General features: G+C 40.0%; 1 protein-coding gene across 1 annotated transcript in view; it reads left to right on the top strand.

Annotated features, from left to right (window-relative positions):
- The window catches only part of IFT57 (intraflagellar transport 57), a 33,349-nt gene extending 13,260 nt beyond the window's left edge, over window positions 1-20,089 (top strand). The window contains exons 3-11 of the mRNA XM_024200337.2: window positions 2,525-2,643; window positions 5,800-5,890; window positions 8,744-8,812; window positions 9,384-9,506; window positions 12,557-12,628; window positions 13,277-13,408; window positions 15,905-15,967; window positions 18,341-18,407; window positions 19,704-20,089. Coding sequence (XP_024056105.1) covers window positions 2,525-2,643; window positions 5,800-5,890; window positions 8,744-8,812; window positions 9,384-9,506; window positions 12,557-12,628; window positions 13,277-13,408; window positions 15,905-15,967; window positions 18,341-18,407; window positions 19,704-19,882 — 915 coding nt within the window. The 3' untranslated portion in view covers window positions 19,883-20,089. The remainder of the gene's footprint in view (window positions 1-2,524; window positions 2,644-5,799; window positions 5,891-8,743; window positions 8,813-9,383; window positions 9,507-12,556; window positions 12,629-13,276; window positions 13,409-15,904; window positions 15,968-18,340; window positions 18,408-19,703) is intronic.
- Window positions 20,090-23,447: the final 3,358 nt, after the last annotated feature.

Here is a 23,447-nt window from a genome sequence, read left to right as displayed (position 1 = left end):
TCTCCCTAAAATTGGAAACAACCTTACCTTATGCAGCTCTTACAGGTCCATGTATCACTGCTGAATCATGACATAAATATTTTAGCAAAAATACTAGCTATCTGATTGCAGTCCATGCTCTCAGTTTATGCAAACCCAGATCAAACTGGACTCATTAGGATAAACAAATGCTATTCATGAGTCCTTGGAATAATCCGTAATTCCAGATCAAAACAAGATCCCCCATTTGTTTTGTTACCACTTGACAGAGAGAGCTTTTGAAACGGAAAGTTACACTCTATTATAAGCCCTGTCCTGTATGGAAGATGGCCCCCCAGTTCTTTAAATGGATAAATGCTCTTTACCCAAGCCCAAAAGGAGCTGTGTGAGTTAATAGGACTAAATCTCCCCTGTTTGAATTACACAGAGGGCCTAAGCAAGGGTGTCCAGTGTGTTCTTTACTTTTTGCACTGGCCATAGAGCTGATTAAACAGGAGATAGGAACAATAATCTATCACAGGAATAGAATTTGAAGGAACACATCAGCAAATAAAGCTATTTTCTGATGATATGTAATTATTTTTACCTAACCCAAACATTTCCCTAAAACTAGTATTTAAAGAAATCCATGACTTTGGGAAAGTGTTTAGACTGAAAGGAAATTGTCACATCTGAAATGCTAGCTATCTATATATTTGCCAGACTCTGAAGTCCTTCCAGAAAATATTTGGGTACAAATGGGCAACAAATTCTATAAAATACATGGGAATTCAAATCTCAAACAACCTAGAGCACTATGATTTAAATGTCAAACCACTATTTCAGAAAATAAAGATCTGCAGTGCTCAGGGAAGTATGCAGTTTCTTGTTTGGGAAAAATAAACTCAATCAAAATGAATATTTTGCCAAAGATTTCTTTCTTGTTTCAAGATTACAGAAATATAAAGGATGTTAGTATTTATATGGAATAAGAAAAGACCAAGAGTGAGTGCAGATACTTTGTACAAATTCAGTGAACAGAGTGGCCTAGCTGTTCCAAATACTCTCTGATGTCAAGCCACCCATCTCAAAGCAGTAGTGCATTGGGGATGCTCAAACTCAGCCAAACACTGGATCTTTATGGAACAAGAAAATTGTAGCAGTGTAAATATTGCTAGACTACGACAGATTATTATTAATAATAATAATAAATTCTCTCAATTCAGAAATAGCAACGGTTATTCTTTGGGTTTGGAATAGAATTATAAATAATTTTTTCCCCTCACCAATGACACCCATTGCAAATATCCAGATCTTGAACCAGAGAGTTTTAAAGAATGGGGGAGCCATCAACTACATATGGTTGGCCAGCTATTCAGCAAAGAAACTTTTCTAATTTATTTAGAGATCAAAACTAACTTTAACCAACTTACTCTCCCATGGTATCACTACTTTCAAGTGTGGCATTATATGTCCCAACTTTCTAGAAAAACTGTCATATACAGAAAGCTAACTTGAATAGAAGTGATGGAGTCAGGCCAATTAGGAAACATAAAAATAACTATTTTACATCAGTCTTTGCAGACAACTTTCCTAACAAAAACATGTCCATATATATGACCTGGGAAATGACCTGGACAGACAAATTACCCCAGACGAATGAGAGCTGAGCTGGAAAAGAGGGCTATCATTCTCACTCTGTAGCATGATAAAAGAAATTTTCTTAAGATACTGTTTGAATGGTACCTCATGCCAGTCAGGTTAAAAATGTATCCCCATTCGATCTTTTTATCTATATTGGAGAAAGTGTGGTGAAAGAGATTTTATGTCCAGTCATTAGAGAGTATTGGGATATGATTCATAATCAAATATTACAACTTGTTGGATACTTAACCCTCCTGCGGCTTTCTGGTGGAAATGGTCACACACAAGGGAATGAATTAATTTCTCATCTGCTAGTAACTGCTTGGCTGTTGATAGCCTCTCATTGGAAAAAGAAAAATAGTGCATCCAACTCTAGAGGAATTGTTCAAGAAATATGGAAAAATTAATGCACGAATTATGTACCCATCAAAACAGAGGATACATAGATATTTAGATTTATTCAATACTCCGTGTGTTCATCTGTCAAAAACAAAACCAGCACACCTGGCCAATTTTTTCAATAGACATGCCTCATTTGTTAAATATGTGTAATTAGTGATTTCACATAATTTAATAAAATCACTAGAAACAGTGTGGAGTAGTGTAAATATGCTCACTCTGTAATGTGGTAATACCCTGTTAAATAGAAAGATCTGATGATTATATTACAGAATAATGTTTCTCTAAACAAAAGCACACTTATTATAATTATTGTTTAGTCTCTGATATTTACATGGCAAGGATTTGTAAACCTGTTAAAACTTCCTAATAAATAAATAGTTAAATAAAAGTGGGTAGAAATTTGTAGAAGCACGGTATGCTGTGAACACTTTGTTTGGTATTAGTGTAGAAAATCTGGTTACCTGTCTGAAAGAAAACATTATTAATTGCTGGCCAGTGATCATGTATCTCTTTGTTTTAGGGGAGGTCTGTGGATTTTCCTCCTTCAAAGTTAAAGGCAGGTTATGGAGAGCAAGCATGTTATGTTCTTGATTGTTTAGCTGAAGAAGCCTTGAAACATACTGACTTTAGCTGGAAAAGGTATAGTGTACTTATAAGAATCCCTCTGTATAACTTGTTTTCAAATGAACAAATGGTAATCGTACAGGATGACAAACCTCATGTATATTAATGAAGCCAGAACAAATAAGTGTTAAAGCTTTATTTGTAGTTTCACTAGGTTCAAAAGATTAGTTCAGTCAAGCTTGTAACAGTAGGACAAATTAATTCCTAGTGCACTACCACTCAATTCGGTGGAGTTACACCAGAGCTGAATTTGGACAATTGTGTGGTGTTTTGTTTTTTGTTTTTTCTCTTCTTTCATTTAACTAGATTAGATTAGCTGGGTTAGTTTGATAGCTCTCGTTTATCTTCCTGTATAGTATTATCTTTTGCTAGTCAAACACTTGGTTAGTGACCTATTGATTGATGTCTTGTTATAACGTCTCCATACCTAATCTGGCTCTTTCAATGGTAAATAAGGTGAACTGTAGAGTCTAGATGCAATTAAACAATAAGCTCAATACATATTGTGATCAGAAGGAAAATTTGGAAGAAAGGTGAGTGGAGAGGAATTTCTAAGAAGCGAAATTTTGTTTAAAAACACTTCAAAAAAAATCCTTAGTTTGGTTCTGAAATGGTACAGAGGAAATGAATTTAATGGCTAACATATACTATTTACTATTATGTATCACTTAAACTTTGTCAATAAGACAAAAATTAATCTGTAGTGACTCATGCTTGAATCTTCTAAGGTTAAGTCACAAGTGAAAATGAATCTGAATCTAATCCCTAGGTGTCTTCACAACAGAGAAACTAAGGTTTGGCACAATAATGAATCCATGCATTGAGTTCTAAGGGTATGTCTACACTACAAAATTAAGTCGATTTTATAGAAGTCAATTTTTAGAAATCGAATTTATACAGTCAATTGCAAATGTTCACACTAAGCGCATTAAGTCGGCGGAGTGTGTCCTCACTACCGTGGCTAGCATCGACTTACGGAGCAGTTCACTGTGGGTAGCTATCCCACAGTTCCAGCAGTCTCCGCCGCCCATTGGAATTCTGGGTTAAGCTCCCAATGCCTGATGGGGCAAAAACATTGTTGCGGGTGGTTTTGGGTATATGTCATCAGTTGCCCCTCCCTCCATGAAAGCAATGGCAGACAATCATTTCGCACCTTTTTTCCTGGGTTACCCATGCAGATGCCATACCACGGCAAGCATGGAGCTCGCTCAGCTCACCGTCACCGCTGCTGTTGTGGACAAGTCTACTGTGGGGGCTGCTGTGACCCAAGTAGCCAATGCAATCATTGACATTCTGTTATCAAGGGTAGTGACTCTGGGAAATGTGCGGGTCTTTTTAGATTTTAGGTGCATCATATTCCTGTCCTTTGTCGCTGGTGAAGAAGTCTTGCAGCTGTACATTCCAGTCTGGTCGGCGCTGCAACACTCCATAGCACTTCTGTGGTTGACACATGTAACAGATCCAGGGCTCTTGCTCTTTTGCCTTAGCCGAGGTACCTTGCCCTACTCGGACCTCCAAGCATTCGACACAGAAGCACCTGCAGCAGCTGGCATTGCTACACAGCAGCAGCTCCTTGCCTTCACAGCAGACGGTGCAGTGGGACTGCTAACCGTCGTCATCCACCGCTTCCGCTGCAACTCTGCTCTCCTGCTCCCCAGCAACGAGCTCGGGGGATCCATACTGGTCCTCCTGGGTGCTGCTGGCAGCAGATGCAGTAGGACTGGTAACCGTCCTCGCCGGACATGTAGCTTGGCCGAGGGTTCTGGGAACGTCTTCCCTGCCCGGCTCCTAGCAACCTCCAGGGCATGGTGTACAGCTCCATCACTTCCCCTGCAACTCTGCTCTCCTGCTCCCTGCGACGAGCTCGGGGGATCCGTTCATGAAGCCTGGACAGTAGTAAGGAGCAGTTCAACTATAGGCTGAGCAAGTGCAGAATGGTGGTAGAATGTGCCTTTGGACGTTTAAAAGCTCGCTGGCGCTGTTGGTCAGACCTCAGCGCAACCAACATTCCCATTGTTATTGCTGCTTGCTGTGTGCTCCATAATATCTGTGAGAGTAAGGGGGAGACGTTTATGGCGGGGTGGGAGGTTGAGGCAAATCGCCTGGTGTCCGATTTTGAGCAGCCGGACACCAGGGCAATTAGAAGAGCACAGCAAGGCGCGCTGCGCATCAGAGAGGCTTTGAAAACCAGTTTCATGACTGGCCAGGCTTCAGTGTGACAGTTGTGTGTGTTTCTCCTTGATGCAAATCCCCACCCCCTTTGTTGATTTTAATACCCTGTAAGCCAACCACCCTCCCCCCTTCAAAATAAAGTAACTATTGTTTTGAAACCATGCGTTCTTTCTTTATTAATTTAAAAAAAAAATGAGATGACGGACGAGGTAGCCCAGGTAGGCTGGGGGAGGAGGGAAGGACAAGGCCACATTGCTTATTGTAGCCACACTAAAAATCAAACTGTTTGAATGACAGCCTTCTGTTACTTGGACCATCCTCTGGAGTGCGGTTTTTTTCGCCTTCTAATCTGCGATAACCTCAGGGATGGAGATGATAGGGAGAGCGTAGAAACATTCTACGCTCTGCTATTCTGGGGGGACTGCATGGTCACCTGTGTTGCTGAGTTCGCCACGCTGACCAAACAGGAAATGAAATTCAAAAGTTCCCGGGGCTTTTCCTGTGTACCTGGCTAGTGCATCGGAGTTCAAAGTGCTGTCCAGAGCGGTCACAATGGAGCACTCTGGGATAGCTCCCGGAGACCAATACCGTCGATTTGCATCCGCTCTACCCCAAATTTGACCCAGCAAAGTCGATTTCAGCGCTACTCCCCTTGCCGGGGAGGAGTACAGAAGTCGATTTTAAGAGCCCTTTAGGTCGACAGAACGGGGTTGGGTGTGTGGATGCATTCATTTTTAAATCGACCTAACGCGGCTAAATTCGACCTAATCCCGTAGTGTAGACCAGGCCTAAGCCTAGACTACTGAAATTTTTTCAGGTCAAGTCTGTATGTGTTGTGTCTATGTAAATTCCTCATCACTGTGCTTCATTATACCTGGGCATAGTCAGCATCCATAACTCTCTCCTAAGAATTTTGTTTGCTTATAGTTGTTCTTGAGAAGTACATTTATTGTGTGGTTTGAAAGCTGTAATGTTCTATGAATGTGTATGTTATTTCAGACCAGCATACCCAACAGAGGAGCTAGAAGAAGAAGCAATAACAGAAGATGATGCAGAATTGACACTTAATAAACTGGAGGAAGAAATTGAGGTAGGTCCATATGATTTTTTTCCAGTTATACTTATCAACAGTGAGCCTTTTCTTTTTGTTCTAGTGTTCTTTATTTTATTGTCTTGTTGTTGTCCATGCTCTCATCCTTTTTTTTTTTTTTCATAGACTTTCCTGTGTTGTCAGCTCCTCTTTACTTCCTCTTGTTCTCATTTTAATTTAATTTAATTTAGAGCATAGTGCTCTAGACTGTAAACCTTACAGGGCAGAGCATCTGTTTTTATCTGCATGTACAGGTATTGTAAAGCATCATAGACATTTATAGTGGAATAGAAATAACTACATTATTTCCTATGGGACTGAATCCCGAGGTGCTTTGTTTCTGTTGAGGCAAACTCTTATTGATGTTAATTGGAGTTTTTGTTTGAGCAAGGACTTCAGGATCTGGTTTATTGCTTAAAAAGTCACACACCACTTCACAAATGCAGGGCCCAGTCCTACAACCCTTATTTACACAAATAGTCTAGAAACCTAAATGGAAATTGCGGAGCAAGATATGTTTCCTGAATGAAGCATTTGCAACCTGAGTCCAATCCAATTCCAAAGGAAGTCTTTCCACAGACTTGAATTATTATTAGTACTCCTGTAAGAAAAACAGTGTATACAGAGGTAGACCTAATACAATTTAATTATTTCTGTTGTAAATGGGTTCTACGCTCATTTGCTTTGGTGTTTCTTTTTCTGTTAATCTGTAAAATTCCTATTGCCTAATTCCTAAATATAAAGATTATTGTAGGCTGCATTGTTAACCAAAAAATTATGACACCTGGACTTAAGATGTACAAATGTGTATTTAATTTCTGCTGATGGATGGATGTTGAGTGGCTGTTTGGTTGCTAAAGGTCTTTTTCACTCAGATATTTTTATAGGACTAATTTATGAGTCTAATTTTCCATAAACTGGTGGCATGACATCATCACAGGATCTTTTTATCTGGATGAGGTCATGTCAGCATCTTCAAAAGTGGCCTCCATTCTGTGTTTTTGATTTTCTGGGTGTCATGGATATGCAGTCTCTGTGGCATGCAAACATTGAATATTTTTTTTTAATTCCTGGCTTAAACAGTACTTTTCCCAAATATGATGCTAGCTAAACATGACCTAACTCAAACATGAGTTAGCCTGGCACCTGATTTGTTGAAAGGCATTGGAGGAAGGTGTGGCCAGGCTGAGTAAGCGCAATTCACAAGCCAAAAGAATTAAGGGTAAAGTAAAGAAGCCTCCCCTGTTGGGTCAGCAAACCACCTGAGGGAAGACTTATGTTCCTGAGACCTAAGGCCAGGCAGTCTAGGGAGAGGAAGTCAAGACATTGACTAATGTGCTATGTAAGCCTTTTGACCCGTCTCCCTGCCCCCGACAAGGTCCAACTAGTGAGAAGTACTGTGTTAGTAACGTCATCTGGCTCTTTGACTGCAGTCCGAGCTCCTATGGCAGAAGAATCTAGAGGACTGCAATAGTTGAAGAGTTTTCAAACCCCCGTTATCTTGCGTATCACATTTTTCTTTTTTCTTTTGTTTTTATTAGCTGGGAGACATCCCAGCCTTATATTCTTTAATCTTAGGGTGGGAAAGTGTGGTTGTATAGGTGTATGTGTGTATGAGTGAGTACCCATAAAATCTACACAGGGAAGGCACAAGAAAGAAAGTTCCCCAGATTTTAAACAATCCTAAACTTAGCCTCCTAGGTGTTCAGTGAAAGTGTGCTCTGCATCTGAGAAACCGAAGAAACTTAAGCTGTCAGCTGTAAACTGTCAAGAATTGTCAAACTTCCACTCACTAGACTATTTTGTTGAGGCTGTGTGATCTGTGTTGGGGCGAGGAAAACCACACAGTTGAAATCTAAGGAGGAATCTTATATTTGACTTTGAGGTTGTGGTTTAGAAGACTTTAATCAATAATTTGGTTTCAGTTATAAAATATTCAGCGAGTTCTACATTTTGATTTCATTGTCAATGGTAAAACTCTTTAGTTGGGGATTTTAGCCAATGGAAAACCACCTCCTTAGATTCCTTTTTGGAATTATAAGGAATATTTGTTGTATTAATGTAATGATTTAATTCCAATCCAATATACTTTAACTTTTAATTTAGTTTAGTAGTGTCAATAGTTTAGTTTTAGTGGTATGCTTTCTTCATTTTAGGTGTAATAGTTTTAATAAAATTTATAAAACTGGTACTGAATCATATTTCTTTTAATAAGTAATATTCCTTGGGGAATATTAGCTGGTCAATCCTAAAGCCCCAATTTTGCCTTTGGTTCTCACAACTATTATTATTTATATTATGGTAGTGCTCAGTCACAGACCAGACCCTCACTGTGTTACATGCTGTACAAATACATGTCAAAAAACCATCCGTGCCTGGCAGAGCTTAAAGGTAACTGGATTGTGCCCAAGGACCAAATTTTGCACTGGTGTGAAGTGTAGATTTAGTCATTTACACCAATACTAATCTGATCCTTGGAGTAGATCTGCCTTGTGTGTGTTAATGTAATATACTATGTCACTTGTTGTGCTGAATGGAATGTAACTTCCATTTGACAAACGAATTAAGGCTGTGATTTTTCAAGAGTCTTGGGAACTGGACACCTAGCTCCCTTATTTTCCCTTTAAAATCCCATCTTAAATCTAACTTCTGTAAAAGAAACATGCTACCCAAAGATGCTGCATGTCCTCATCAATTTCAATAAACACAAGCTGTACTTTCAAAAACTACATGTTATTTTACAAAAACTTGAAAAATATTATTTGTTCTGCTTTAGTTCAGGAAAAGCTGAGGTATTTGAAGAAAAATAATGCAGTATTTACTAATGAAATGTTTTGCAACTTTTCTTTTAAGGAAGAAGAGACAGACAATGAAGAGAACTTTATTGATCTGAATGTTCTAAAGGCACAAACCTATAGATCAGTAAGTTATTACCTATTAGCACCCTGATAAAATATAGCAGATCTTTACATCTTAAACCATAACTTACTTACATTGGTTTTACAATTTGTTATGAGTAAAGGCTGTCACTTGATTTTTGTCAGTATTAATATAGTCTAAATATCAAAAACATACTAACTATAGAGGACCAGCTTATTTTAAAAGACTCAAATACATCAGGTTTCTAAACTTCAGAATCTCTCTAAGTTACACGAATCTTGAAGAATCAACTTCCAAGAACTTAAATAGCACCTTGTTTCTATGTACATATTTTTTTTAATTGGATCCAAAATAGTTTCATGTCTGTTATCTTACTGGTAATACATTATTCATTCATTTTAATACTTAATAAAATCAGATAAGATGTTTTAAATCCTAGTACTTAAAGTTACAAAGAAACAACAATAAATCATGAAATAATATAAATCAAATTGTTGTAAATTTTCCTAAGCATGAATATTTCTCCCTGTTCTGAATGCCTTAAGCCATTGTAACTTTATCACCTAGCAATTGTTTTCTTTTGAAATTTAGAAACCTTGAAATGTTTGTTTAGGATATGAATGAATCCACAAAACAAGAAGAGATTTTAGAGTCCACAACAGATGCAGCAGAGTGGAACCTGGAAGTGGAACGTGTTCTTCCACAACTGAAAGTTACAATCAGAACTGACAATAAGGTGTGTAAGAGCATGTGTATGCTTTGGTATAAATGAATTGAATAAGCAGTTTATGGTGAATATCTGCCATTTTTATATATCCCAGTCTTTAAACAACACTGAATAGTTTACAGTGAGATGTTCCAAAACTACCAGTAACTTGCTGTCCCCTGCAAGAGATCTGAGAGAGACTTATTTATATTAATGTTTTTCTAATATTTTACAGTAATTTCTACTGTACTGATATCAGAGCATTTCAGTCATTTGCTAATGTATAATTGAATTCCAGTGGAAACTTTTTAAAACCTGGAAAACCCTTTTCAGGTTGAACCTTTAATTTGGCTTCTAATAAAAGGTTTTATTGGGACAATTACAGAAATACAGCAAACACATGGATTACTGTTGGATGGTACTTTTGTGTCAGCCACATGAGAGGCATAGATTCTAGTTCCAGCTCTGCTACAAACTTTTCTAAGTTTGGGCCACCTCTGTCTGGTCCTCAGCCATTTATTAAATGGCCAAGGGGAGCATGGTATCTGTCTCTTACTGTAGGGGAATGAAGCTTTGCTAAATGTGAGCTGTGAAGTGTAGAATTTTAAAGCCAATGAGTGCAAGAGTCTAAACTACAATGCATGATCTGCTGGTTCCCAACCCAGAGCACTATCTCCCATGTTAAATACAGGAGAAAGAGGATTCATTGTCCCAGTGTCTATGCTTTAGTGGTCTGAGAGCTTCCCTAACTGGAGGCAGGTCTCCTTTCCTCTCTGGCCTCTCCCACTCAGTATAAAGAAGAGCATTACACTTCATACTCTCTAGAGGTTCCTAAATTATGCATACACACTCAGAACCAATGGAAGATTGGCAGATTATTAACAGAGCATGTTATAAAATAAATAGTACAGTAACTCCTCACTTAACGTTGTCCTGGTGAATGTTGTTACGTTGCTGATCTATTAGGAAACAAGCTCGTTTAAAGTTGCGCAATGCTCCCTTATAACGTCGTTAGGCAGCTGCCTGCTTTGTTCACTGCTTGCAGGTTTCTCTGGAAGAGCAGCCCCTCCTTGGGATTAGAACCAGAGGGGGCCAGACAGCCCCCTTCCCCCCCCATCAGCTCCCCTAAATTCCCTGTAAGGTATGTGGCTTGGCAGCTGCCCAGCAGCAGTTCAGGTGGCCCTCCCCCTACTGCTGTCCTGCCCCTGCCCTCTGCCTTGAAGCTTTGCTCCTGGGAGCTTCCTGCTTGCTGCGGGAGGAGGGAAGAGGGGTGCTGATATCAGGATGTCCCCCTGCTCCTGCCCGCGCTCCCCCTGTACTCCCTCTCCACAAAGCAGAGGAGGGGGAAGGGCTCAGGGACAGAAGGGACGGAGCTTGCTGGAAGCTGTTGCTTCCTGTCTGAACTGGCTGATCTGCTTAAAAGGGCAACGTACTTGAAGTGGGGTCAGCGTCCGTAAAGGGGCAGTGCACGTCTCTCTCTCTCACTCACTCATGCATGCAGTCCCAGCACTTCGGAAAGTCAGCACCTGTGCAGCCATGCATGTGCTGTTAGGAGGAGGGAGTGATGCGCTCCAGCTAGATAGTGTGGGCTCATCATGTTCAGTTTTTGCAGGGAAGTGTTTGTAGCTACTGCCCTGCATCTGTTGTGTTTCCTCCCTCCTGCCTCAGTCCATGCTGCCTTGTAGAGTATGAGGCTACATTAACAACAGGGTATTAACCCTTGAGGGCTCAGCCGAGTGCTAGTTCATCATTCAGCAGCAAGGCATTCCCTGGGAAATATTCCACCCTCTTACTCCACCACCTCAGCCAAGCTTCACAATCATTCATTGCTGTGTACAATATAAAATGGTTTGTTTAAAATTGTTTAAAACTTATACTGTATATGTATATAATGTCTTTGTCTGGTGAAAAAAATGTCCCTGGAACATAACCCTCTCCACCCTCCCCCTTTTACATTAATTCTTATGGGGAAATTGGATTCGCTTAACATCGTTGTGCATAAAGTTGCATTTTTCAGGTACATAAATAAAACCTTAAGTGAGGAGTTACTGTATGCAAATCCAAAGTACTTTTTTCTTTTTTCTTTTTTTTTTTTTTTTTTGTAAATTTGACATCACAACCAATTTTCACCAGACCAAAAAAAGGACACGTGACCTACTGCCAAACTTTAAGCCTCTACTACCTGCCAGTGTAAATTTCATCTTTTCTTTCCGCAGCCTTTCCTAATTTCTGAACAGATTGTGTTGGACATGAGCAAGATTGTAGGCAATAAGCCTCAGAGATTTAACAACTGCTGGAGCTGTGATCTGTGCTTCTGTCTCATGTCATATAGGCACCAATCCAGCAAAACACTGAAGCACATGTGTATTCTCATTGAAGTCAGCGCGGCTACTCATGCTTAAAGTGTTTTGCAGGATTGGGCCATGGTTTATGTGCAGATTTTAGAAAATGGAGTAATATTTTATAAGGTATTTTTCTCAAATCTATATGTAGTTTATGTATGTTTGCTGTCATCTAGCAGCTGGAGGTATATTTTTCCCCTGCCCTCACAGAGAAGGGGGTCAGGTAGTCTTGCTTTTTCATGTCCTTCCTCTGTCCTCCTGATGACTCTGGAGGTGAATTGGAAAGGGAAGATCTGACAATTTGAACATTGGCAGGTCTTTTGACATTTTAGCTATGCTCTCTTTCTCTGCCTGAGACCTAGCAGAGCTAGTGGAGTTGTAATCAATAGTCTCAATATTTGGAAGGCTCCATCACAATGTTTTCTAGCAGAAGTACTGTAATGAAGATCAGATACACTCCAGAGAGTATGGCCTCAGACATGTTCAGTATTTGGTTTTGGACATGAATGTCACAGTGTGACATTTAGGAGTCTGATAAATTACTTCACCATAAAGCAGCTGCCTGAAGGAATGGAACATGGCAGCTGTGTAACTTAACACAGCAACAGTACTCAATGTATATGGGCAGGTAGGACAATAGCTTTGAGTCGCATACAAGCCTCTGTAGCTCTTTCATGCTTATGCTGCTATCTGAATTTATAATTTAGACATTTTATTATCTTTCTGATGTACTTTTAGGATTGGAGAATCCACGTAGATCAAATGCATCAGCACAAAGATGGAATCGAATCTGCTTTAAAAGAGACTAGGGTATGTCTTGTACTTGCAGAGTACTCTACTGTTCTCTCAGCATTTTTTAACTGACTTCTTTGATTAGATATATATATATTGTTTGATTCAGTTTTCTTGGGATTGTTTTACAGCACTATGGAGAAATGCAACAAATATGATTGAGGGCTGGTGGGATTGACAAAGGACAAATTATTGGAAAAAGTAAAGTTGTATAATTTGTCCAAGGATAAGTAATGGGGGACACAGTGGACTACAAGTATTTGAAGTGTGTACATCCTGAAAATGGAGAGGAATTATTAAAGACTATCCTGTGGAGGGTACTTCTTAATAATCAGAGGGAATTTTAAAAAGGAAAACATAGCTAAATACTGTAATCAAAATAACTTTCTGACCATGAGACTTATTAGACTGGAATAATCTTAGGGGAAATGGTAGAAGCACCATTTCTTGAGAAATTTGAATCTGTAACTAATTTGAATTTGAACTAAACACTAGAAAACATTATCATAGGTGCAGTCCTGCGTTGGCCATAGGCCAACTGTCCTAATAATTCTTTTCCATCTCAGACTCCTATGATTCAATATACTTTCAGAATTAGAGGCGTTATAACAGTGTTCATACATTACATATAAAGTATAATCTTACCCACAAAATATCATTTTCTAGGGTTACCTTGACAAACTTCATAATGAAATCAGTAGGACCCTCGAAAAGGTCAACAGTCGGGAGAAGTACCTCAACAATCAGTTGGAGCATTTGGTTCAGGAATATCGTACAGCACAAGCCCAGCTGAGTGAGGTAATGCACTGACCCATTGCTTTTGCTTTTTGTAGGGCTGAGTTGCCTACAGTATGGCCCAAGGATCCAGTGCAGCCTGCAGAGTCCACATCTACTTTCTCCCTCTGACTGTAGGTAGAAGACAAAGGTCTGGACGCACAAAAGGAGTTGAACGTGGTGACTCTGAGCATCACATGTAACTTTTAGACACCTAAAAAATCGCTGTGATAACAAAGCCTGAGTTCCTATGCAAAGACTGGGGGTAAAAGGGGCATCTTAGACTGTGAATCATAAAAGCTAGTATACTAGACAGAAAGCTGCCTGAGTTAACTAATGGTAGATGCCAATGTGTGCTAAGCCCTACCCATCATACGAATATAGGCACCCAAATCCAAGTTACAGATAGGTGCCTAATGATTCTCCCTCTTCTGGAGTTAGGCACCTGTGCCATTTTATCAAGAAGCCGGGGGGGGACTAGAACTTCCCTTATAAATTTTAGCTCAGTGGTTAGGGTAATCACCTAGGATGTGGGAGACCCCCCCTTTTCAAGTCCCCCTCCCTCCATCTGGGGGGGGGGGGAGAAGGGATTTAAACAGGGATCTGCCAGCTCTTAGGTGAGTGCTCTGACCACTGGGCTCTGGGCTAATCTGGTGTGGGGGGCTCTCAATCTTTCAATCAATGATTAAAGCAGGGGGACTGGACCCTGGCTCTCCCACATCCCAGGTCAGTACTCTCACCACCAGGCTACAGAGTCATTATTATGCTTATGCTGTCACTGTCATGTGTACTCCCTCTCTTTCTCTAGCCCAAATGATTCTTTAATTATTTGTACCCAGAGCAACAGTTTCAACAGGAGAGGCAGCCACACATCCCATAGTGCAATAGTTAGGGCACTCACCTACGATAGAGGGTGTCAGACCTGTTAAAACCCCTTCGCCCCCTCAGGCAGAGATGGGACTCAAACTGAGGGTCTCCCACATCCCAGGTGAGTACCCTAACCACAGGGCTTAAAGTTATGAGGGAGCTCCTCCTCCTCGTCCCTGCCTCCCCCCAGGTCTTTTGTATGAACTTGCCTGTGGGGCTGAATCCAGCACATGGATGTGACAGAGGTGCAGTTAAACTCAGAATGGTGACACGTTACATTTCCTCTTTTGAGAAAGAGGACCTGGGTTCAGGACTGCTGAGTTCCATTCCAGTTCTGACAAACTCACTGTGGTCTTGGGTAAGGCACTTGCACTCTCTGTGCTTCTGTAAACTTACTTCCCTCACATGAGTGTTGTGATCTTTAATTACCATTTGTTAAGGTGCTTTGAGATTCTTGAATGATAGACATATGGGCCAGATCTTGCAAACTCTTCCTCACACTCCATTGATTTCATTGGCACTGCATGCATGAATGAGGATTTCCAAATTGGGATCTAAAAGAGCAAGTATTATAATAAATTCTCTAAGCAGTACAGTAACTCCTCACTTAGTCGTCTCGGTTAACATTGTTTCATTGTTATGTTGCTGATCAATTAGAGAACATGCTTGTTTAAAGTTGTGCAATGCTCCCTTTATAACGTCGTTTGGCAGCTGCCTGCTTTGTCCACTGCTTGCGGGAAGAGCAGCCCGTTGCAGCTAGCTGGTGGTGGACCGGCAACGCCCCATCAGCTCCCCGTTCCCCTAAGTTCCCTGTGTGGCAGCCGCCCAGCAGACTATCAATTGCCGGCAGTTCAGCTGTCCCTTCCCCCCACTGCCATGTGCTACTCCTGTCCTCTCCCTTGGAGCTGTTCCCGGGAGCCTCCTGCTTGCTGTGCAAGGAGGGGAAGGGGGGCTAAAGTCAGGGTGTCCCCTGCTCCTGCCCCCTGCTTACCCCATCTTCCATAGAGCACGGGGGACACATGACAGGGCTCAGGACCGAGGGAGCTTCCTGGCAGCAGCTGCCGTCTCAGCTTGCTGATCTACTTAACAAGGCAGTGCACTTAGAGTGGGGTCAGCGTACTTAAAGGAGCAATGCACATCTCTCTCTCTCTCACACACGGTGTGTGTCTCTGTCTGCCATGCTGTCTCACCTCCCTCCATTCATACTGCCTTGCAGAGCGTGAGGCTACATTAACAATGATGAGTTAACCATTGAGGGCTCAGCCAATTGCTAGTTCATCATTTAGAAGTAAGGCATTCCCTGGGAAATATCGCAACCTCTTCCACCCTCTGACTCCACCACCTCAACCAAGCTTCACAATCATCATTGTGGTGTACCAGTATTAAATTGTTTGTTTAAAACTTATACTGTGTGTATGTATGTATGTATGTATGTATGGGTTAGGTTCCAAATAGTCTTTTGTCTGGTGAAAAAAATTTCCTTGGAACCTAACCCCCCCTATTTACGTTAATTCTTATGGGGAAATTGGATTCGCTTAACATCGTTTTGCTTAAAGTCGCATTTTTCAGGAACATAACTACAACGTTCAGTGAAGAGTTACTGTAGGTATGTTTCTGTTTTGTCAATAATACAGAAAGTGTTCTCTCTTCCAGGCCAAAGAGAAATACCAGCAGGGAAGTGGAGGAGTAACGGAAAGGACTAGAACTCTTTCTGAGGTAGAATATATTTTCACACAATTTGTGTTCTGGTCTTAATTCTGAAAAGAGCTCCAATCTTTCATGCATTGTTTTCTAACTTCTAAAGTAGTCCACTGTGCACAGTCATTTGACATTGGGGTTTACCATTTTATGAAATAAACTTTTTCTTATGAAGTACTTTTTCATATCAATGTTTAGAAATTTGTTCATTTCATGAAAGTGGTCTAGAACTGTGAGCCCAGAATTGAGAGAGAGATTCCGAAATTCTAATCCCAGCTCTGCTACTGATTCTATCTGTGAGGTGGGCAAGCTACTTAACATTTCCCCTGTAGTTTTCCTCATCTCGAAGGAGAATAATATATAAAATAAAATATAGATTTTTACCTGCCTCATTAGGGCTATTGAGGATTTAATGTTTGTAAAGTTCTTTGAAGATGAGAGAACCTTAAATTTTATTATTTATATTTATTTAAAAAGTTAACATTTGGTACAATGGGCCAAAAAATTTCTGATGCAAAGTTTTTTGTCGGAAGACCTGGTTTTGTTGAATTTTTCTGATGGAAAATGTCAATTTCAGTGACATTTTTTGGTTTATCTGAAGCAATATTTTGAAACCAAGTGTTTTGTTTCAAAATGTTGATGTGGAAAATCAAAATGTTTTGTTTCAAAATATCAATTTGTTTTGATTGCAAATGTCAATCTTTTGTTTCAACATTCCAAATAAAAAAAAATTAATGAAAATTTCATTCCCTTACTAACTTTACTATTTAGCAAAAAGTACAGGAGTAGTTGTGGCACCTTAGAGACTAAGAAATTTATTTGAGCATAAGCTTTTGTGGGCTACAGCCCACTTCATCAGATGCATAGAATGGAGCATATAGTAAGAAGATATATATACATACAGAGAACATGTTCTCTGTTCTTTTTGCGGATACAGACTAACACGGCTGCTACTCTGAAACCTTTACTATTTAGGTTAAGGTTACAAAAAACCTAATCCACTAGAAGACTAAACTTCTGTTATAGCCTCATCTCATCACACTACTAGAATACACTAGAAACCATCATCACAACATTTATTAAGCTTTTTTTAAAAATGTTAGAGACACAAGGTGGATGAGGTAATATCTTCTATTGGTCCAGCTTTTCTTGGTGAAAGAGACAAGCTTTCGAGCTAAAAGCTCTGTGGAGCTTGAAAGCGTGTTTCTTTCACTAACACAAGTTGGTCCAATAAAAAATATTACCTCACCCACCTTGTCTCTCTCATAGTACAAATCTGTCTTCTGAGTGTAGGACCTCTGCAGAATTATGCCTGTTTTAAAACAATAATAATTAATTTGTACAATTATATTTAATCTTGCGTTTAATACTGCTCCATCCTAAAAGCAGAAGTAATTTTTAAAAACAGAACACCATATGAACTTGAAGTCTTTATAATGTTTTTGTGCTTTGGTAATTAGTGTGCAACTAATAAAGAATAATGCATGACTGAGTGTGTGGATATTGGACACGATTCTAATCTCAGCTGCAGTAATGCATATCTGGAGTAAAGCCAGATATATTTGGTGCTATATAGATTTTTCACGGGTATAGCTGTGATCAGAACATGGCCCATTGGGACACACCAATACACCCTAGGTGTGCAGTGAAAATGTTTTCTTCTCTCTGAACATATTGAAATAGGGAGGTAAATGTGGCTTAGTGGTTCCAACCCATTCATTTCCATATCATGGTCAAAGTGCTTTATTAGCGAACGGGATCGCTCCCTTTTCACAATCCATGCTACAGACACAATACTACTGTACATGCAGACCTTTCAATATACAGTGTCAGTGCTGAAGTTTTTCTTACTCCTATACACAGACATCCCAATGAACTTTATGTACACATCCCAGGAACTTTTATTGTCTATCTTTTTATTCTGGTACCATCCTTCTGGATTCCTTAACCAACCTGGTTTTTGTAGTAACTACCATCACCTGGCAAACCACTTTTTAGCTCAGAAAACGCGATCCTTAATCTGTTGTAATGTAGACAGGAGTGCTATTCCATTAACCATTCTCTAAGAGAATAGTGGTTCTTGTCTTCCATCAGTTACTGAAATGCATCACTTTTATTGTTATTACTGTATGATAAGAGACCCTTCAAAACAGTAACCCCAGGCCACTGCCAAAATGTTACTCATGTAGCATGACTTGTATTGTTATTCTTTTTTTCCACATTAAAAATCCGGTTTGGGATTCGTAATTTGGCGTTGAGAAATATTGTTACTCTATTTACAGCGCTGAGCACAGATTAGTCATTTTTGTAAAACTAATGTAGTTATTCAGGATTTTTTTTAATTGAAGTTCAAAAATAATGCACACTTAATATCAGTTTATTCAATTTCAGATTACTGAAGTGTTAGAAAAAGTAAAGCAGGAAATGGAAGAGAAGGGAAGCAGTATGACCGATGGAGGTACGTACATGCCTTCCTCAGGGGAAAAAACTCCCATTCCCTGAGAAGCAAGTGCACATTCAGGCCTACGTTATGGAAAAATAATCTGGTATATGAAAAATAAACAAAACAAAAGCAGGAATGAGTTACTAAATATTTGAAAAATTTCAAAGGAGCCTAAGTGATTTAGGAGTCTTTCAAAAGTGACTTAGGCATTTAGGAGTCTAAATCCCATTGGGTTCCAAAACAAATTTTTTTTGAGAATTTTACCATAAAAATCTCAAAAAATTCATGGGCTCTCTAATTTGAATAACTACATAATTAACCCACTGCTGGTGATGTAGGGCCTGATGCTGCAAACACTTACTACCATCAGTTTGCTTATGGCAGTAAGCATTATGTTTGGTGGCAAGTGTTCACAGGATTGGGCCTATAGCTGGTAGAAAAATTCATTCTAGTACTTGTGATGGTTGTCCTGTTTCTATTTTAAATTAATTCTAAAAGTCATATAAGCCTAAATGTTTTGCTGTCTTAAAGTCTCTTTTGGCTGATAAACCTGCTCTATTTCAAAAGTAAAAGGAATTGTGATGCAGACATGGAGAGTATCAGACAGACACCCTAATAGAGTTAAACACAGGGCCTGCAACTTTATTTAATTACTGATGCCTAACTGCGATAAACCACCTGCAGTAGCTATCTCACCCTGGAAGCAAACTGTATACACCCTCCCCTCACCACACAGAGTTAATCACCTGGCCTCATACCACCCTTCCTGCCCAATGACAGTGGTGATGGGTAGAACAAGCTCCAGCCTGGAACCTGCCCCCCCCGCCCGTCCCCACATGCCTTGCTCCACAAAGAGTGGTGTGGAGAGGTGAAGAAGCAGCGTCTGCTTTGCAGAGGTGCAAGGGGGTGGGAGGAAAAGGAATGGGGTCTGTGGAACACTGCCTTAGCTGAGATCTTCCACTACCAGCTGCTGACAGTGTCTTCATTGCTCCCTGTTCCACCGAACACCACCTCAGGTAGAGGGGTGAGCGTTATTGCTGTGCAAAAAATATGAAATTGGAAAACCTATTCTCATTTTTATGCACATTATCAGATCCAACACGTCAAGGAGGCAGCAAAATTATCACCACTTATTTCTATTTTGAATATGTCTTGTGTGTTAAAAATGATGTCTCAGTAGAATCGTGTCTCCTTTTGTTCGTTCTCCAGTTAGCAAGGGGAGTGAATTATTGGAAAAGTAATGCTTTTCATGTACAGGAGACTAACACATGTACTATTTGTCTTTTTTTTTTTTTTTTTTTTTTGTAACAGCTCCTTTAGTAAAAATTAAGCAGGCCTTAACCAAACTGAAGCAGGAAACAGTTCAGATGGACATAAGGATTGGTGTAGTGGAACACACGTTACTCCAGTCGAAGCTGAAGGAGAAATCAAATATGACTAGAGATATGCATGCAACTATGATTCCTGAAACTACAATAGGTGCCTATTAAAGCTGCTTGGAATTTACTTGTACTTCAGACAAATTTTTTTATAACTTGTTTTTTTACAATATGCTTGTCATGCATTTTAGGGTGCTGCAGATGTGTACATAGCACTTTAGGCTCTATAAATGGAGCCCTGCTGAATTTTGTGACTTAAAGGCTTTCAAACTTATTGCAAGTCTTTTATAAATACATTAATAAATTCTCATTAACTAACTTGTCTCTTCTACTGCACTGTAGTATGTTAAGTAGTATAAAAGTCTATTGACACAGCCTATAATCTTCAAGCCTTGATTAGATATTCTGTGGTGAAAGAAAATTACTTGTGGAAGGCTTGAAAGGAATTTAAAATGTCTGCTATTTATTCTCATTTACATATGATTAACATTAGTATTTAATTGCTGACATTGGAATAATACAGTGCTACCCTTTCTGGAGACCTGGGTCAAATCTGATTCTGGCTGCAAGTGAAAGTAAGTTGTTTGGTCCCCTCCCAGCCCCTATTTGAATTTTATGTATAGAACAAAATAACCTTCCTGTTTGGCACAATTGGGGGTGATTGATAGACTCTTCTGAGGAGGTTTTGATGAGATTAGCAGGGCTGTTGTAAGTCAAAATCTCAGTACTTTGCAAGGCAGCTGTTAGTGTCATGACTCCATCAGGACCTACATGTCCCTCACTTTGATAAGCATGGCAGCATCGTCTACTGGCAAGCGCACCTGAAAAATGCATAAGACCTTGCTTCTATTCCCGGCTCTGCCATTGATTTGCTGTGTGAGACCTTGCGTTGTCCATGTAACTTCTCTATGCATCAGTAAAATTTATCTATAAGATTGTGACAACAATAGTTAAAACTCCTTACAGTTGCGGTTGAGATCTGTGGATGAAAAATGCTAACGTTTGTTTAATTCAAAAAATATATTGCTGATATTTCTGTGAGACTATGAATCTGTGTGTAGTCAGTCACAATTTGGGGGAATTCTAAATTTGACGTGCTTTCCTAGATTGTTAAGGGTTGAACGTTATGCCATATGTCATTGGAAAGGTGGTTTTTTTTTTCTACATTCCTAGTAGTTTAACCTGTGACTTTGATGTCTTGATCAGATGCATATTCCTAATGCACTCGTTCCTGAAATAAGTAGTTCCCCTAGTTTATTTCTATAAAGACATAATATAACTGTGGCTACACACCCATGTAGTAGAGTGTAGCCAGTAGTAGCTTTTGGCTGTGGGGGAGAGGAGCACCTTATGCAGGGTTGTTGCTACTTCCCCCATACAGAGGGGTGGGTTGTGGTAGAGCCTTGGCTCCACCCCTCCAACATGCAGGCCTGCAGGCTCTGCACAGCCTTGCTGGTGCAGAGGAGGAAGTAATGTGTGTCAGGTATAGGACTAGTACAGATTACTTCTTCCCTGGAGCACTAGGGAACCAAGGACCAGACTGAGATAGTCATAGCCTGATCCTGGGGCAGCCCAGCTATATACTGCTATTACTTTGAGCTAGTGGCAAAGCCACAATTGAGCCCTAAATGAGTGTGTGGATGCATGACCCCTTCCTTTTTACTATGATTGTTCCATGAGTGCTCCTTTATGGTTTGCATATACCTTGTTCTGAGGTGCTTTATCCTTTTTATGGATGCTCTTACATAAAACATAAAAAAAGGCCTGCGCACATCCCCTTTGAAATTTCAGAATGCCCAAAGCACTGTTTAGCAGCTACATCTGAATTAAACACACTTAGTTTTATGGTATTTTTTTCTTAAATGTGATCACCTTAATTTACCACTGCTTTCCCTTAATACGCATGGGGCTGGACACTGCTCTCTGTTACACCATCATAAATGCAGACTAACTCTGTTTACCTCCGTAGCTATTCCTGATATACGTCATTGTAATTGAGATTGGAATCAAGCCCCTTAATAGGCAGACATGTGCGATGTCCAATTAGGATGTGTGGAGCAGAAAGAGAAATGCAAGGAGCAGGAGTAAACAAACATAGCAGCAGAGATGCCCCTTCTCTAGGTGGTATTGATGGCAGAGGTGAGGAACGAAGCCTTGCCCTGGAGTAAATAACTACCCCTTCTTAAGTACACTATAATATAAAGTTAATTGTGTACTGAGTATGCACCAAGTACATCCCTGGTATAACTCCAACGATTTTACTGGAGTTACAGTGGCATTAAATACAGCTAATGAGTATGTTCATGATTCAGTGTCCACAATCATTAGGATAGCATAAAAGTGACCTTGTCAGTTTAATAATATTTGCATGATCCAGTGGTATGGTCACGTGACTCAGTGAGAACATCTGCTATGGGACCCTTTGGCAAGTTGCTTACCTATGCTGTGCCTCAGTTTTCCCATTTGTAAAAATTCAGATAATGATAATCATTCTTGCAGAGTAGTTTTATGGATGAAAAGCACCATACAAATGCTAAGTATTATAATTTATCTGTGCAAATAGCTGCACAGAAATCCATTGAGTCACACTGGAAACCAATTTCCAACCTCTTTTGCTGCCTACCAAAATCTTGCCACCTTCATCTTAATTTAGAAAAGTTATTCATTTTCCCTCCTGAATCCACTGCTATGTAGTGCTGCTTCTGCATCTGATGCCTCAAAAGTCTATATCTCACTGCTGGATAAAGTAATCACATTCTATGCAGTTTGCAAAGCACATTGAGATCCTTTTTGGGTTGAATTGTGCTGTACTGCATAAAGGGGGTGGGTGGGTGTGCACACACACCCCTGTCTCTCCCGCAACCCCCTCCTCCCCCTCTTTTTGCTGACATTAATCAGCTTGCATTTATGAACAATGGGTGATGAAGAAAACCTCCATGAAACAAGGTTCGGTGGTCTCAGTAACTTCTCCTGGAAGGCTGGATGAGCAAGATAAATACCACAAGCAAACATCTTGCTGAAAGGATGTTGGTGAAGATGTTTTGATTTAAAGGAAAAATGAGTCTCTCACTTTGGGCCAAGAAAATATCCTTATCTTAAAGTAACTAGAAAATATAGCTGTTGGGGAGGGGAGGGGTGTTGTTTGTCTTTTGTGTCTTCACAAATGAAAATTAGGGCCCTCTTTTTGCCCTTTGGTCTGTATGTGAAATTCCCATTGATATTTCAAGGGTGATATGTGGCCTAACATCACCATCTGATCAGCGCAGACAGCTGCCCAAGCTTGCATAACAAGGAGGGCACAATTTTGCTTTAAAGGCATTCTTACTGAGCCAACAAATAGTCCCTGCACCCTTCCTAAAAGCACAAGGATAGCGATGGAGTTCTGCCTTTGGCAGCTTGAAAGTCTGCTCGGGGGGGGAGGCAATTAGCCATGTCATTTATTCTACTGATGGATCAATGCAGGAAGCAGAAGCAAAATTAAAGCTAAATCAGTCACTTCACATGAGGTTCATGTATCCAACACAAAAGATTCAGTGCTTGTAGCTAATAAAATTAAGATGTGGTGATGGCTTTTTCCACTCTCAAATAATGCACCGTTCTGTGAAGCTGCAGCAGTTGTCCTGGAAAGGGTTACAGTTTATCCATGTTCCAAAGCATTTTATAACTGTGGGGGCAG

Source organism: Terrapene carolina, unplaced genomic scaffold (genome assembly GCF_002925995.2).
Source record: "Terrapene carolina triunguis isolate 2854851 unplaced genomic scaffold, T_m_triunguis-2.0 Scaffold558, whole genome shotgun sequence".
NCBI classification, from domain to species: Eukaryota; Metazoa; Chordata; order Testudines; family Emydidae; genus Terrapene; species Terrapene triunguis.
This window is presented reverse-complemented; position numbering and strand designations above follow the sequence as displayed.